General features: G+C 51.5%; 2 protein-coding genes across 5 annotated transcripts in view; one reads left to right on the top strand and one right to left on the bottom strand.

Moving 5' to 3' along the window:
• The window catches only part of IGFN1 (immunoglobulin like and fibronectin type III domain containing 1), a 64464-nt gene extending 56357 nt beyond the window's left edge, over positions 1-8107 (bottom strand). For all 3 annotated transcript variants that reach the window (XM_071817762.1, XM_071817760.1, XM_071817763.1), the window contains exons 1-2: positions 7408-8107; positions 5637-5800 (exon numbers count right to left, since the gene is read on the bottom strand). The gene's annotated coding sequence lies outside the window, so the exon portion shown is untranslated. The remainder of the gene's footprint in view (positions 1-5636; positions 5801-7407) is intronic.
• Positions 8108-8223: 116 nt separating this feature from the next.
• TMEM9 (transmembrane protein 9) lies at positions 8224-13305 on the top strand. 2 transcript variants are annotated; one of them, XM_065854423.2, is made up of 6 exons: positions 8224-8271; positions 9754-9855; positions 10188-10279; positions 11198-11306; positions 11796-11927; positions 12092-13305. In XM_065854423.2, exons 2-6 carry the CDS (start codon positions 9763-9765, stop codon positions 12239-12241), a joined length of 576 nt encoding a protein of 191 aa, XP_065710495.1. In that variant the 5' UTR covers positions 8224-8271; positions 9754-9762; the 3' UTR covers positions 12242-13305. The 2 variants fall into 2 exon arrangements, with proteins under 2 accessions (XP_065710495.1, XP_065710496.1); XM_065854424.2 differs by lacking the exon at positions 8224-8271 and adding an exon at positions 9044-9199.
• The last annotated feature ends 1180 nt before the right edge of the window (positions 13306-14485 follow it).

Below are 14485 nucleotides of genomic sequence, written 5' to 3'. Positions count from 1 at the left end.
GTGTGCAGCTCAGACATACCTTGGGAAGGAGGCGGTGGGGAGTAAACACCACGGCACTAGGCAGCAGAGGCCTGACCCTGCAAGGCTGGGGTGATCTGGTGGATCACTGATCAGTCCAGAGGTCCCTCTGGAGCAGGATGGTTCTGGGTGTTTCTCCAGCTCTCCTGTCACCTCAGGAGTGCAGGTCCCTGCTGGAGCATCACTACAGCAGGGACCCCACACCCCCACAGCAAGTGGGGGTTCAAGAGATGAGCAGGAGCCCCAGTGCAGCGCTTACGGACCTTGGTGTCACAGAATCCCAGGCTGGTTGGGTTGCAGGAGCTCTGCAGATCCCCAGCCCAGCCCTGCTCACGCAGGGTCACAGAGCAGATCACACAGGTGGGCCCAGGGGGTTTGAATGGCTCAGAGAAGGAGACTCCACACCTGCTCTGGGCAGCCTGGGCCAGGCTCTGGCACCTCCCAGCAAAGAAGTTTCTGCTCATGTTCAGATGGAGCCTCCTGTGTTTCAGTCTGTGTCCATCACCCCTCATCCTATCGTTGGGTATCAGAGTCTGGAAGCAGGATACCACCACCTACCTACCAGCACCTTCCAGTAAGCTACCAGTATCTTCCAGTGTTGTGCCAAACACATTCTGACCCAGCAGCCCCAGTCCTGTCACTGTACAAGGGTTTGTAGGTCCCAGAAGTGCAGATCACAGACAAAAGCAAGTACCTCCCTGTACAGACATTCTTTACTCCTACAGCCAGAGGCCGGATCTTGCTCTGCGTTACACACTGAGCCCAGAAGAGCAGGGGAGGGAAACATGATTTTTGGCTCACTCCTACTGCTCACAGAACCATTTGTCATAGAGCCAGGAGCCCAGAACAATCCAGCACAGCTCTCAGTGATGTGGGAGCATTAACCGGTTCTGTGTCACATTTTCACAGGCCGCTCCTGTCAAAAAAATACCACTCGAAAATGTCCTGATGAAGCAGAAAGCCACTGCGGCAGTGGTGCAAAGCAGCTTCTTGGCCCAGGCCCTCTTTTGTCTTCCCTTCCAAGCAGAAGGCTCTTCAACAAGTTCCAAATGGATCTTTGACAAGTACAGAATAACCTGCTTTCCAATCAGCGTCTACTTGCTGGTAAAGGCTGTTAATTGCCTCGTAGAGTCTTCTGTCAGCAACATTATCCCTCCCGTCCTGCTGAGAGCGGGACAAGGGATTGTCCTGCAGCAGGACGTGGAGAGGGAGAAGGTGAAATATAATATGAGAAATAACATCTATGGCAGCAAGCGGGGCTAACCAAAAAGATGTAAGGCAAGCAGGAATTGCTGGGGGAGGAAAAGCATGGAGTTCTCTTGACAAAGGTCCAGGATGGTTTTAAAAGGGCCAAGAAATTATTTTTTAAAATCTATTTTTAAGACAACCTACATGTGCGATGAGAGCGCTGCCTGCCACACCGCTATCTTGTTACCTCCGAGATTAGCAACAAAAAGACTAATTTAGACGGGATGAAGTATTTTCTAACAAAAGCGTCACTGCCTTCTGGGGAGCAAGTCTGACCCGAAAAGATCACGTACAAGGAAATCCCACACCACATGAGTCCCCCAGCTGGAAATACAACAGTTTGGGTTCACTTCAGCACAGCTGGGGTGACTGCCGATGGCATCGTGTGTCTGTAATATGTCACTATAATTGATCATAAATATATGTACTCCATGAGAGCTGATAACTAAAGCTGCAGAGATAGCAGTGGAGTGGGCCTGCACTCCTGCTCTCTGAGGAAAGTTCATCAAGCAGCAATTAAATACTAACAAGCCCACAGTCTATGGTTCAGGAGATTCCTAAGACACAGACAGATGGACCTACGAAGAAAACCAGGCAGTGAATCCTTGTACACGAGCACAGCTCTTGTTCCTTGCCCTACACATCACTGTTCCACAGGGAGAGAAGTGAGCTATTTGCCCAGATTCTGATGGAAATCAACATAAATGTATCTATGTACTTGTATTAAAGTGATCAGCGTAACACCACAAGTCTTCAGGAGCTTCCCACCTGCACATCACTGGTTGCTTTTCTGGCTTATGTTTCATTTCCCCCAAATGATATAGAAATAAAAGGCCTATGATCACTCCCTGTCCCTTTTCCAAGCAGACAGCCCTCTCTGATGCTGATCCACACAGAAGATGACACGCTACTATAGCTGAAACCTCTATTTCTCACCTCCTTGAGGCTCAGGAAGAGGCAAAACTCCCACCTGCATTGATAGATACATATGAATGGCCCATCTGAGGACTCCCAAATTAACAGTTGAGAAGCCGCAACACTTGGGCTGTACTGAGGTAACTTGCTCACTTAGTAACATTTTTGCATTCTCCTCTTTGCCAGGGAGACTGAGCATACACTGAAAACCATCTCCTCCAAATGCAACCAAATCATTTGTTCACAGAAATCACTTCACCCTTTCCAAACGACAGCAGCTGTTTAGCACCAGCTCAGCAGGTCAGGTCAGGAAGGAACAAATCCCAGACTTAGGATTTTTTAAGGAGACAAAACCCCAGCTGTGTAAGTTGGAAGATGGCTGAGATACCTGGTTCAATACCACTGCTCCTAAACCAGCACCAAGCAACCCTTCCAAACCCTGGGGATTTGGCTTTAAACCGCTCCCAAAGCAGTGATCTCCAGCAGGAAGGATTTCTTTGGTCTCACCTGAAGTATTTTCCCCGCTTCGAAGCAGAAGGAGTGGTCCCTAACCATCAGCCCAGCTCAATAGCTCTTAGCTGACCAAGTTCACAGCCTGAGGTGGGCTGGGATGACTGTGGCCCAGCAGGAAAGTGGCCTTAGAAGGTAAAACTGAGCCACAGCAGGTCTGGTGCCAATAGCACACTTAAGCTTAAAGGTTTCATGCCATACCATCGAAAACCTTGGAGAAACTTCTTTATGGCTGAACCAGGTGTCACAGAAAAGAACGCCAACTTCAGGGTTCTTCTGCCAAGTCAGGAGGAGACTTACAGGGAAGCTCGTGCAGTGCAGAGATGGGCACAACGCAACCAAACAGCAGAGGACGGTCCCCAGAGGCTGCAGTCCTATCCACGTCATCTACCACATGAATCCTGATGTCATTCCTTCCCTTCTTCCCCCGCATCGCACGCACATCAGCGTCAGGACAGCAGGAAGGGCGTCACTGATGCTTCATAACCATAGATACACCCAAATGTGCTGTAAGCGCTGTCCCTGCGGGCGCTGCTCTACCTGGTGTCACAGAAGATGAAACCCAGCGACGTGTCCGGCCCTGCAAGGTCTCCATCTGCCCCAACTCCATACGAGCATGTTCTCCTACCCCTTCAGACGGCAGCTCCAGCAGCCAAGGCCACTTCTCAGGCTCCTGTGTGGTTCACAGCAGGGCTGCATCACCACACAGGCTCTAGGATGGAGCATCAGCTCCTGAAAAATGCTTCTGGCCACAGAGAATTCCCTTTTCCCTCTGAGAAAGCCTCTGTTCTTTGCTTGGGAAAGCACAGCGAGCTGAAGCAGAGGGGAGCAGTGTGGAGCAGTGGCCAGAGCACTGCCCTGGGGGGAGCAGCTCTTTTCTAGTCTTCAGAGGCCTGGGTGAACTCAGACTGTCCTGTTTGTAAACTGTCAATATTTAGTCTGGAAATGGTTTTCAATCTAGGGGCAGAAGCAGCCTATGAAAAGGTTAAACACAACAAGCCAAGCCCTTTGGGACACAAACCATGTCTGGGTTGTTTGCTGCCCCAGCCACCCCACTGCAACGGGAGCCTCCTCACCATCACCCTCCAAGGTGTAAGCAAGCGATTGATGCACAGCCCTGGGCCTGGACACCCAACACTGAATCCCACAGGCCAGATTTATCCTTTTGTGGCTGTTACATCAATGGCTGGTCTCTACAGCTCACATCCTTCACAACGCCAGCCTGTCTGTGCACGACCAAAGGACACACTGACACTATATCTCCCCAGTTATCAGTGTCCAGCACACACTGACACCGTATCTCCCCAGTTACCATCATCCAGCATGCTGGGAAAATCACATCTTCTGTCCATCCCCCCCCACACCAGCTGCTCCTGCCTGTGACTGACCACATTTGTTCATTAACATACACTCTGAAATCTCTACAAGGCTTCTACGCATCTTTTGAAGATCATCAGGTTTTTCATGTGGAGATCTTAACCCATCCTCACAAGCAGTTCTTGTGACCCTCACGAGTTCTTCAGTCGCTATCACAGAACCACCACACACCGTCTGATGGAGGAAACTGAGGCACATCACCAGAAGCCACTTCCTTGGAGTTAAAAGAGCTGACAGCAAAAGAGAGAAGATTTGCTATTCCTTGATCTAACCAACCACCCCACACAGCTCAAGAAGGTCGGCCCCCAGTGCCCAAGCGCCCTTGTGTCCTCTCACCGGTTTACAATCCCAAAATCATGTTGCAAGCAAATTTCATTTCAAGCTTAACACAAAGACCAGATCATTTTGACAGAACTGAAGAATGCAATGCCTTCTCTCCGAATTACAGGCCACCTTTTATATTGGTAAGATGTATCTCCAGGGTATTTACAAGTCAATCTGTTTGTTTACCATTCAAAATAAATTGCCCTTCAAATATCTGCCAGCTGATGTGACCCCATCCTTGTGCCGGAAAAAGGTTTACAGTGCAGCCGCTAACACCCATTTCCAGAAAGAACAAGGACAAGCTGTTCTTGTGTGTCCTCGGCCGCTGGTCATGTTCACAAAAATGCCACCTGTCCTTCATGTCCATAAACATGAGTAAGGACTAATTACATCAGTAAGAGGAGAGCTCAGGGCGTTAATGCCAATGTCTGATGCATTGCTTCTCTTTTACATATTTTTCTTTGTTTCCTACACTGATCTCTGATTTCTTCTCTCTCCATGCCAGATGAAATGTGTTTGGCCTCAGTTCCCAGGACGCTGCCTCTGGAAGCTTCTCCGAGGCTCCTCTGTCACTTCCTGCCAAAGTGTAAGGTAGAAATTGGGAACCAACAGCCCCACATAGTCATCGCTAATCCTGCGCTACCCAAAGTACAAAGAAGCCTCTTGCCAGAGCACTGTGCTGGTCACAGACCTCTGCAGGCCAGTTTCAGCAGATAACATCAACCCAGTTTACCCAGAACTCCAGGCAAGGGTTCAGGACTTACTAGTGGCATTAGATTTTCAAACAGACCTGTATTCAGTACACTGAGAAATACAGGAAACACAACCACGTCTGTGGGATCTGTACAGTCATGCACCTACAAATGAGGACAAGGCTGAGCAACAGGCAGGGAGAAATAAAGCAGCAAATTCTGCTCTCTCCAGCCAAACTCCCTCTTTCTCCATCTCTTCCAGGCTTTAACGGAATGACATCCAAAAGATAACTGAGCTCGCTGCATTCATGTTACCGGAGACAGACAAAAAGGCTGCTGGGCAGGGGGACAGAGAGGAAGAAAGGGAACAGAAAATAGTCTCTTGGAGGTGTCATGTGTGAGATCCCTCCCATCACCCCAAAGGCAATGCACACACAGCTAACCCTCCCCTCCATGGAATCAGAAACCGGCCTCCTGAAAAAGGGACTTGAAACTGAAATGCAACTTTGAAGCTCATCTTGTATTTGGTGGGTGTGTGTTTGAGGCACTCACCTAAAAAACCTGATCCCCACATTTGGTGTTTCAGCTGCCTGCACCGTTTCCTTTACTCACTCCCAGGGATTGCTCAGTGTCGTCTCACCAGCTCAGGCTGCTTCCTCCAAGTGTCCATCCAGCTCACTCCAGGCCCACCAGAAGCAGTGAGATGTACCTTTGGGCTGCAAAAGAACACAGAAAACCAGACTGCTGTGACAACAGGCATGTCAGAGGAGATAAAAATACCTCCTCACCAGTCGTGCTGGGAAAGACGGTAACATGAAATCCCTGTGGTCACCTGGCTTTTAAACCTGTAAAAACTGAGTGATTTCATGTTGAGAGCATCCCACAGCCAGGCCTGAGGTTCTGCTATGAAAAGAGAGCGGCGAGTTAGCACCAAATAGGTTCTTCCGCTCAGCAGTGCTGGAGTAGGAGGAAGAAATTAGAAGCCCCTTGTGCACCTAATACCCAGGATTATTCCCATGGAATATTTCCTTAGATCAGTCCAGCTGACATAGGTCACGGGGCTATAAAAGAGTCCAGCTGAGTGAGCGGGGAACACAGCCACGGCAGGATCAGGATTTTACCCACTACCGCAATGGAAAGAAAAAATACTTTTATATCAGTAATTCCCACACCTGGGTGCACGGGACATTTTAAAGGCTGGCAGTCTCCACAGAACACACATTGTACAAACCCGAAGGCAAGCAGTCTCAACCAATTTACTCCTTCTAAGAAATTAAAACTATCTATGCCAGACAGACACTCCCCTCTGATTTACACATATTTCTGCCTGAATATATTTCTCACCTTAGTCTTCTCAATTTTATTTTCATCAAAGAAGCAAACTGTTACGACTGGAAACATCCCTGTCACAATGGGCTATGGCTCCACACAGCATTGATTACGACCTGGTTCCTTCATAGAATCATTTTGGTTGGAAAAGACCCTCAAAATCATGGAGTCCACCCAATCCCCCACCCCTGGCACTGCCCCATGTCCTGAGAACCTCATGTCCGTCTGTCCAGCCCTCCAGGGATGGTGACTCCAGCACTGCCCTGGGCAGCCTGTTCCAATGCCCCACAGCCCTTTGGGGAAGAAATTGTTCCCCACATCCAAACTCAAACTCCCCTGGCGCAACTTGAGGCCGTTTCCTTTCATTCTATCACTTGTTACTTCAGAGAAGAGACCAACACCCTCCATGCTACAAACTCCATGGAGGCAGGATGGGGCTGTGGTGCTGCACTGATCAGCCCCATCACTAGAGAGAGACACGGCTCAGAACGGTCTTTCCTGCCCTGGCTCACTCCAGGCAGGCACAGCTGCTCCATTTGCCAGGTTACAACAAGTTAAACCAGAGGTTACACAGACTCCCAGGCTGGTTGGGTTGCAGGAGCTCTGCAGATCCCCAGCCCAGCCCTGCTCACGCAGGGTCACAGAGCAGATCACACAGGTGGGTCCAGGGGGTTTGAATGGCTCAGAGAAGGAGACTCCACACCCGCTCTGGGCAGCCTGGGCCAGGCTCTGGCACCTTCCAGCAAAGAAGTTTCTGCTCATGTTCAGATGGAGCCTCCTGTGTTTCAGTCTGTGCCCGTTGCCCCTCACCCTGCCACTGGGCACCACTGAACAGAGTCTGGTCCATCCTCTGACACCCACCCTGAGATATTGATCCCATCGATCAGACCCCTCTCAGCTTCTCCAACTGAACAGCTCCAGCTCTCCCAGTCTCTCCTCATAAGAAAGTTTGAGTCTCTTTGTTTTTTCCCTTCCACTAACAGGAGCTTTTTACCTGAAAGAGATTTAGATCCCGACTTTATCCAGCGCGACAGACACAGAGCTCAGGTCAATCAGCAAAATGCTGGATTAAGCAGAGGAGCCACTTGACCTCCATTGCAGAGCAGAGCCTCCCGGGAGCTGCTGGAGCAGGGCCAAGGCTATTGCACACCTCAAGCAAAGAGCATGGCCACAGAAAATGGGGCAAAACCCAAGATACTTCTTGAGCCAGATCTTAGAAAGGTTCTCCTTGGGCAAACGCAAGGCTCCATTGCCTTGGAGAAGCAGAATATTCTTCTCAACATAATGGAGTTAATGTTGCCTGATGGCGTCTAATACAGGAGATCGATTGCAGATCCACAGCTTTTGAGCCTGGAGTATCACGAATATAACTTGTAACTATACAACAGCCATAAAACAGACACCAAGGGCACCACTGTGGCCCGGGCTTACCCCTTTGATGGGCACAGAAATACCTTTGGTGTGAATGGCACAGGGCCGGCTGAGGGGAGCAGGTTCTGCAGGCAGAGCTGGCAGCTCTGGGGGAGGACGGAGCTCTCCGAGGGCTCTGCTGGGCGACTGGGGAGCCAGGCGGGAGCTACCCTAGGCCTGGTCCGCCTAACGCGGGCCGCTGACAGGGATTCCACACGCACCTCGATACCCCCGCCCGCCACCGCGTCCCCGCAGCGATGAGGAGCTGGGGAAAGGTGAGGACGCTCTTCACAGGTCCGGCGGGGCGATCTGCCTTGCGATTGGCCGCGGCTACTGCCTGTCACATGGCGTCACCCTCCACAACCAATAGACGCGCAAGAACCTGGACAGGGGTGGGGCTTGGAGGGGGCGGGGCTGCCGAGCATCTCCGGTGGGCGCCGCGCTGCAGGTAGGGTCGGTGGAGCTGCGCCGGGGGCGGCCCTAGGGGAGCCCGGGCCGGGGCGGTTCCCTCCCCGATCCGCGTCCCCATCTGCTTCCCGTCCCCGGAGACCCGGGCTGTGAGGCGTCTTGCCCGGGGGAGGCCTGGGGCCTGTGCCTGGTGTGGGAGCGGGGGGTCGGGTGGGTGTCCGGCGTGGTCGGAGCACAGGGCCGGGGTGGGTGGGTGGGTGGGTGGGTGGTGTAGAAGGGCTGTAGGTGCTGTGAAAGGTGAAGGGGGCTTTGGGGGTGCTCCCAGGGAAAAAGGGGCTCCTTTCGGGGGCCTTCATGCCTGGGAGCTGCCACCCTCCTCAGTCACAACCTCTGAGACCCAAACCAGCCGTGAGTCCGTCTGGCGTCCACAGCACTGCTGGGGTTTGGTCCTGATGCTTTTAGACAAATAGCTGCTCTAAGCTGGGCTGATTGTCTGGACAACAGCAGCTCTAAGGCATGTGTGCAAATGCCTCTTGGAACATACGCTGTCAAACTTGGAAAGAACTGCATATAAATTATCCTTTATGCGGCCTCTGGTGTTTCACACTCGTGACGGGTGGGCTCTTGTCATTCCAAGTTTTGATTTTGTTACTGATATTTGTAGTATACTAGATCACATTTTCCACAGTTTGTATTGAAAATGATGATTTTTGAGCTGTTCACATGATCTGAATGTAGTTCAGCAGGCTAGATACGTGATTCCAGATATGCGATTCCAGATCTGTGAGTTAAAAATTCGAACGAGTAGGAGTCCAGAAACACTCCCAATGGGGAATATGCACCGTGCAGCTCAGATAAGTCATTAACCAGCATTTCTGATTGTGCCAGGGTCTCTCCAAGGAAAGAACCAGGTGTTTGTGAAATCGATGAAGAATTAATTCCGTTAATTTTTAGACTACTGACATAAGGTAAAGCAAACAGTGATAGAATATCCCAGTGATGTAAATACTAATGGGATTATGTTAGGAAATAGGGTTTAAGTACGTGGAGTTAGCTGTGGAATTACGTATGCTGTATGGAGGTGATTAATGAAGGTGTAAATTACTTGCCCTGAATAAAGCTGAGCTGAAGCGGCTGTTCAGAGCTCACCTATCAGACCAGCTCCCTGTCAGCCTTAGTACTGACTGACTTTGCTTTTTGCAGCAAAGAAAATGAAGTCAATAATCCTTTGGATTTGTGAAAACACACGTCTCTGGTATTGAAATCAGCAATATTTTTCCAGGACTGTGTAGTTTGGATGTGTGGCTCTACATGGTGGGAGAATTTTTGATAAGAGTGTTTCTTGGGATCTGTGTCAAGTGTTTCCAGGAGTTTCTGACTGACATCACCCTTGATTCAGGGACAAATTTCTACTTCCTGAGCAAAACAGGCAAGTGGGTCAGGAGAGGAAGCTCAGACTGTCTCATTTTGGCTGCATTCAGCTGACATCCTCTATCCTGGACATGAATTTCTGTTTCCTCAGGCTTCCACAATGTTTGCCCAGTGTCCCTGGCCGTGTGCAAGCCCCGTGATGCTGATCGCACTGCTGTGCTGCATCCTTTCTCCTCCAGCACAAGCCATCAAGGTGAGTGAACAGCTTCAGACACAAGCCCTGAACCATGTCTGCAGATGTGTATTTGTATTATGTAGATGTGGATGTACGTGACAGTGACCTCTGCTTTCTGCTGTGTTTTGGAGTTGGCGTTTTTAAATTTGTTTAAAAAGTACCCAGTGACTTGACTACAGGTGCTGGAGACATTTTAAAACTGAAGTTATTGATGTGAAAGAAGCAGCGCAGGGAGAAGAGACATCTCTCTCCTACCGAACGCTTTGCCTTTTCCCAGAGGTTTGGGTGATGAGGGCAGCGGAACTGCACACGTGTTCAATCACTAATGCCACCCCTTCTTGCTTCTGCAGAGCTCAGAGGACATGCGCTGCAAGTGTGTCTGTCCCCCGTACCGCAACATCACTGGGCAGATCTACAAGAAGAATGTGTCGCAGAAGGACTGGTGAGTTGTGGGGGTTGGTCCATGAATGCAAGTATTCCAAATTTCCAGCTGGTCCTAGGAAGAAATTCCCTGCCTGCGCGATAGGCACTTTTTGAACAGAGATTCAAACTTGTGCTCCAGACCCTTCATCCACCATTTCCCTTCTTTGGATGTGCTCCAGGACCACAACGTCTTTCTTGTAGTTTTGCGCTTCTCACAAAACGAAAGCCCTTGAGATGCTAGAGCGAGTTGAGAGAAGGGAACGGAGCTGGTGAGGGGCTGGAGCACAAGTGTGATGGGAGCGGCTGAGGGAGCTGGGGGGTTCAGCTGGAGAACAGGAGCTGAGGGGAGACCTTCTGATCTCTGAACTGCCTGAAAGGAGCTTGGAGCCAGGGGGGTCGGGCTCTGCTCCCCAGGAACAAGCGCCAGGAGCAGAGGAAACGGCCTCAAGTTGCTCCAGGGGAGGTTGAGGTTGGATCTGGGGAACAATTTCTTCCCCAAAGGGCTGTGGGGCATTGGAACAGGCTGCCCAGGGCAGTGCTGGAGTCACCATCCCTGGAGGGTTGGACAGACGGACATGAGGTTCTCAGGACATGGGGCAGTGCCAGGGGTGGGGGAATGGGTGGACTCAATGATCTTAGAGGTCTTTTCCAACCTAAACGTTCTGTGAATGTGGGAGTCATGATTTCTTAAGCCATGGCTCTCAGCAGATGTAGGGTGTACCCTCCAGTCCCCTTCACCTGGACTGGATCCCTGCGGAGACACTTGGACAGTCTATTCCTGGAACTTTGGACTAGCTGAGCTGTCAGAGGAACTCCTAAAACCAGATTGGCATTATCAACCAGATGGGAAAGACAGAAGAGGTCACCCCAGCGTTTTCCCAGAGAACATTGGTTTTACCGTGTCCTGCTGCTGATTTTCGGTTTCTTTGCGTTGCAGCAACTGCCTGCACGTTGTGGAGCCGATGCCGGTGCCGGGCAGTGACGTGGAGGCCTATTGCCTGCTGTGCGAGTGCAAGTACGAGGAGCGCAGCACCACCACCATCAAGGTAACTGCAGATCTCCTCCCTCCGGCTGGCTCCTCCTTGCCACCCACGCCATCCCAGGCACAGCCGCGCCTGTGGGTTCCTGGAGGAGAGCCCACAAAGGGAAAAGAAAGCTGTGGCAGCTCGTACACGGTGAGAGTGCCACGGGTGCGAGTCAGGAGGGCTCCTGGCAGCGAGGCACAGGCTGCGCAGGGTCCTTGCTGGGGGTGTGACAGTGCCAAGTACCGCTGAGCGCCAACACATCTCATTGGTCTCCTTTCACATGCAGCACGTGCCCTAAATTGGCACAGCACGGAGACCAGCGTGGTTTATGCAGTGATGGCGCTGATGTCTCCTCAGCCTCCCTGCAAACGCTAGAGACCTTCTAGTGAGCAAAATTAGAACGAGGGAAAAGATCAAACAGCAGCAGCTGCCATGAAAGGAGCTTTCTGGCCTCTGGTTCTTCTTCTCCAAGTGACTGATCCTTTTCTACTGCGCTGCCCTTAACCGCAGGTGATCATCATCATTTACTTGTCGGTGGTGGGGGCACTGCTGCTTTACATGGCATTCCTGGTGCTGGTGGACCCTCTGATCCGGAAGCCAGATGCTTATACCCAGCCCCTGCACAACGAGGAGGAGAACGAGGTGAGGCCACGCTGCAGGGGGGGACAGGCTTATGGGTGACAAGAAAACATTCCTGTGTAACCTCCTCTGGGTGTTCCTGCTCTGGTGGGGGGATTGCACTGGATGAGCTTTCAAGGTCCCTTCCAACCCCTGACATGCTGTGATTCTGTTTCTCTCCCTTGCAGGACGCTCGCTCCTTGGCCGCAGCGCCCACCCCGTCTGGCGTGAGAGCCAACACGGTGCTGGAGCGGGTGGAGGGGGCCCAGCAGCGCTGGAAGCGCCAGGTGCAGGAGCAGAGGAAGACGGTTTTCGACCGCCACAAGATGCTGAGCTAGATCCTTGCACCACTTCCCAAGAGACAGGGCAGCTCCGCCAGTCGAGACGGACGCCTGTGGTGTTTGCTGGGGAGCTCTCACCCTCTCTGATTTACCGTCTTCGTCGAGAGAAGCAGACCAAAATGCTTGCCTCTGGTTTTATCTCCTTGCCCTTCACCTCTCGGCCCAGAGGCTCCTAAACCCTCGCTCGGCTGACATCTGCACTGATTGCTCGCCCCATGGCTGCTTGTAAACGCCGGTTGGACACAGCGCTGGTGCTCAAGCGGTGGCCGCAGCTCCAGTGCGTTGTGCTCGGCCAGGCACCACGTGCTGGGACCAAAGTCACTGTCGGCCCATCCCACATCAGAGACTGGGGTCTCGGCACTGGGTGTTGGAAGCTGAGTCTTCCTGGGATAAAACAGCAGGGTAATTTTTCTGTGGGATAAATTGCCGCGCCTCCAGAAGGAAGGAGCCTCCTCCTCCCCCAGTTTGTGCCGACGTTAATTGGGCATCATGGTGCAGAGCCCAGCGTGGTGCAGCGGGAAGAGGAAGAGGTTCCCTGCTGCTGCTTGTTGGTGTAAACGGGGTGGATTCCCACTCCCTTCAGTGGAGTCCATCCAGAGTTACACCAGCATAACTGAGACTGCAGCATGTTTCTGTGTAGGTGAATACCGCAGACTGATGAGTACATTCAGGTAAAAGGTTGATTTAGATTTAGATATTTTCCTGCCTTAGCAGTGGATAAAAACATACTGGGGAGAAAGCTTCCTGTTTGTACCCATGTTGGTGACCTGTGACATACTCACCGCGCAGCCAGGAGCAATTGTGTCCAGAACTGGGGCAAAGGCTTTACTGAGGCTCTGCAAACACTTCTCTGGGTCTTGGAGCCCTGGAATGGGGACGACTGTGCTGCTCTAAACCCTCCTAGAGCTCAGACTGGACCTGGGGTGTGTGGGTGAAGCTGAAGTGATTCTGCCCTGTGTATACTGAACATTGATAATGTTAGGAAGGTGCTGAAGTTTATCATAACCCAAACTACTCTGTGATTCTATGTAGCATCTCTATTAAATGCAAACAAGGATCTATTCCAGGCCAGGCTGGTTTTCAGGGCAAAGGCCCATTGTGCCGGGTCTGGGGCTCCCAGCACCAAGCGGCTGCTCTCCAGGCTGCCAAGTAGATCACAGTATCACAGTATGTTTGGGATTGGAAGGGACCTTGAAAGATCATCCAGTCCAATCCCCCTGCTGGAGCAGGAACGCCTAGGAGAGGTCGCACAGGAAGGTGTCCAGGCGGGTTTGAATGTCTTCAGGGAAGGAGACTCCACAACCTCCCTGGGCAGCCTGGGCCAGGCTCTGCCACCCTCACTGAGAAGAAGTTTTTTCTCAAATTTAAGTGGAACCTCCTGTGTTCCAGCTTGATCCCATTACTCCTTGCCCTATCATTGTTTGCCACTGAGAAGAGCCTGGCTCCATTCTCATGGCACTTACGCTTTATATATTTATAAACATTAATAAGGTCACCCCTCAGTCTCCTCCAAACTAAAGAGACCCAGCTCCCTCAGCCTTTCTTCATAAGGGAGATGCTCCACTCCCTTAATCATCTTTGTTGCCCTACGCTGGACCCTCTCCAGCAGTTCCCTGTCCTTCTGGAACTGAGGGGCCACAACTGGACACAATATTCCAGATGGGGTCTCGCCAGGACGGAGTAGAGGGGAAGGAGACCCTCTCTCGATCTACTGACCACCCCCTTTGTAATACACCCGAGGATGCCATTGGCCTTCCTGGCCACAAGGGCCCAGTGCTGGCTCATGGTCATCCTGTTGTCCACCAGGATCCCCAGGTCCCTTTCCCCTACATTGCTCTCTAATATGTAATTTCCCATCCTATACTGGAACCTGGGGTTGTTCCTGCCCAGATGCAGGACTCTACACTTGCCCTTGTTAAATTTCATCAGGTTATTCCCTGCCCAACTCTCCAGCCTGTCCAGGTCTCTGATGGCAGCACAGCTTCCAGTGTCAGCCACTCCCAGCTTGGTGTCACCAGCAAACCTGCTGATGGTACACTCAATTCCCTCGTCCAAATCGTTAATGAATATATTGAATAATATTGGCCCTAGTACTGACCCCTGAGGCACTGCACTAGGTACTGGCTTCCAACTGGACTCCGCACCATTGACCACCACTCTCTGGCTTCTCTCCTTAAGACGGTTTGCAACCCACCTCACTACTCTATTGTCTAGACCACACCTCCTCAACTTAGCTGTGAG

Source organism: Patagioenas fasciata, chromosome 21 (genome assembly GCF_037038585.1).
Source record: "Patagioenas fasciata isolate bPatFas1 chromosome 21, bPatFas1.hap1, whole genome shotgun sequence".
NCBI lineage: Eukaryota > Metazoa > Chordata > Aves > Columbiformes > Columbidae > Patagioenas > Patagioenas fasciata.
Note: the sequence above shows the minus strand (reverse complement) of the source record. Positions and strands in the feature narration are given on the sequence as shown.

Coding starts and splice junctions, on each gene's coding strand:
- TMEM9 (XM_065854423.2), top strand. CDS start 9,763: ATGTTTGCCCAGTGTCCCTGGCCGTGTGCAAGCCCCGTGATGCTGATC. Junction 10,280..11,197: donor AATGTGTCGCAGAAGGACTG/GTGAGTTGTGGG, acceptor TTTGCGTTGCAG/CAACTGCCTGCACGTTGTGG. Junction 11,928..12,091: donor ACAACGAGGAGGAGAACGAG/GTGAGGCCACGC, acceptor TCTCCCTTGCAG/GACGCTCGCTCCTTGGCCGC.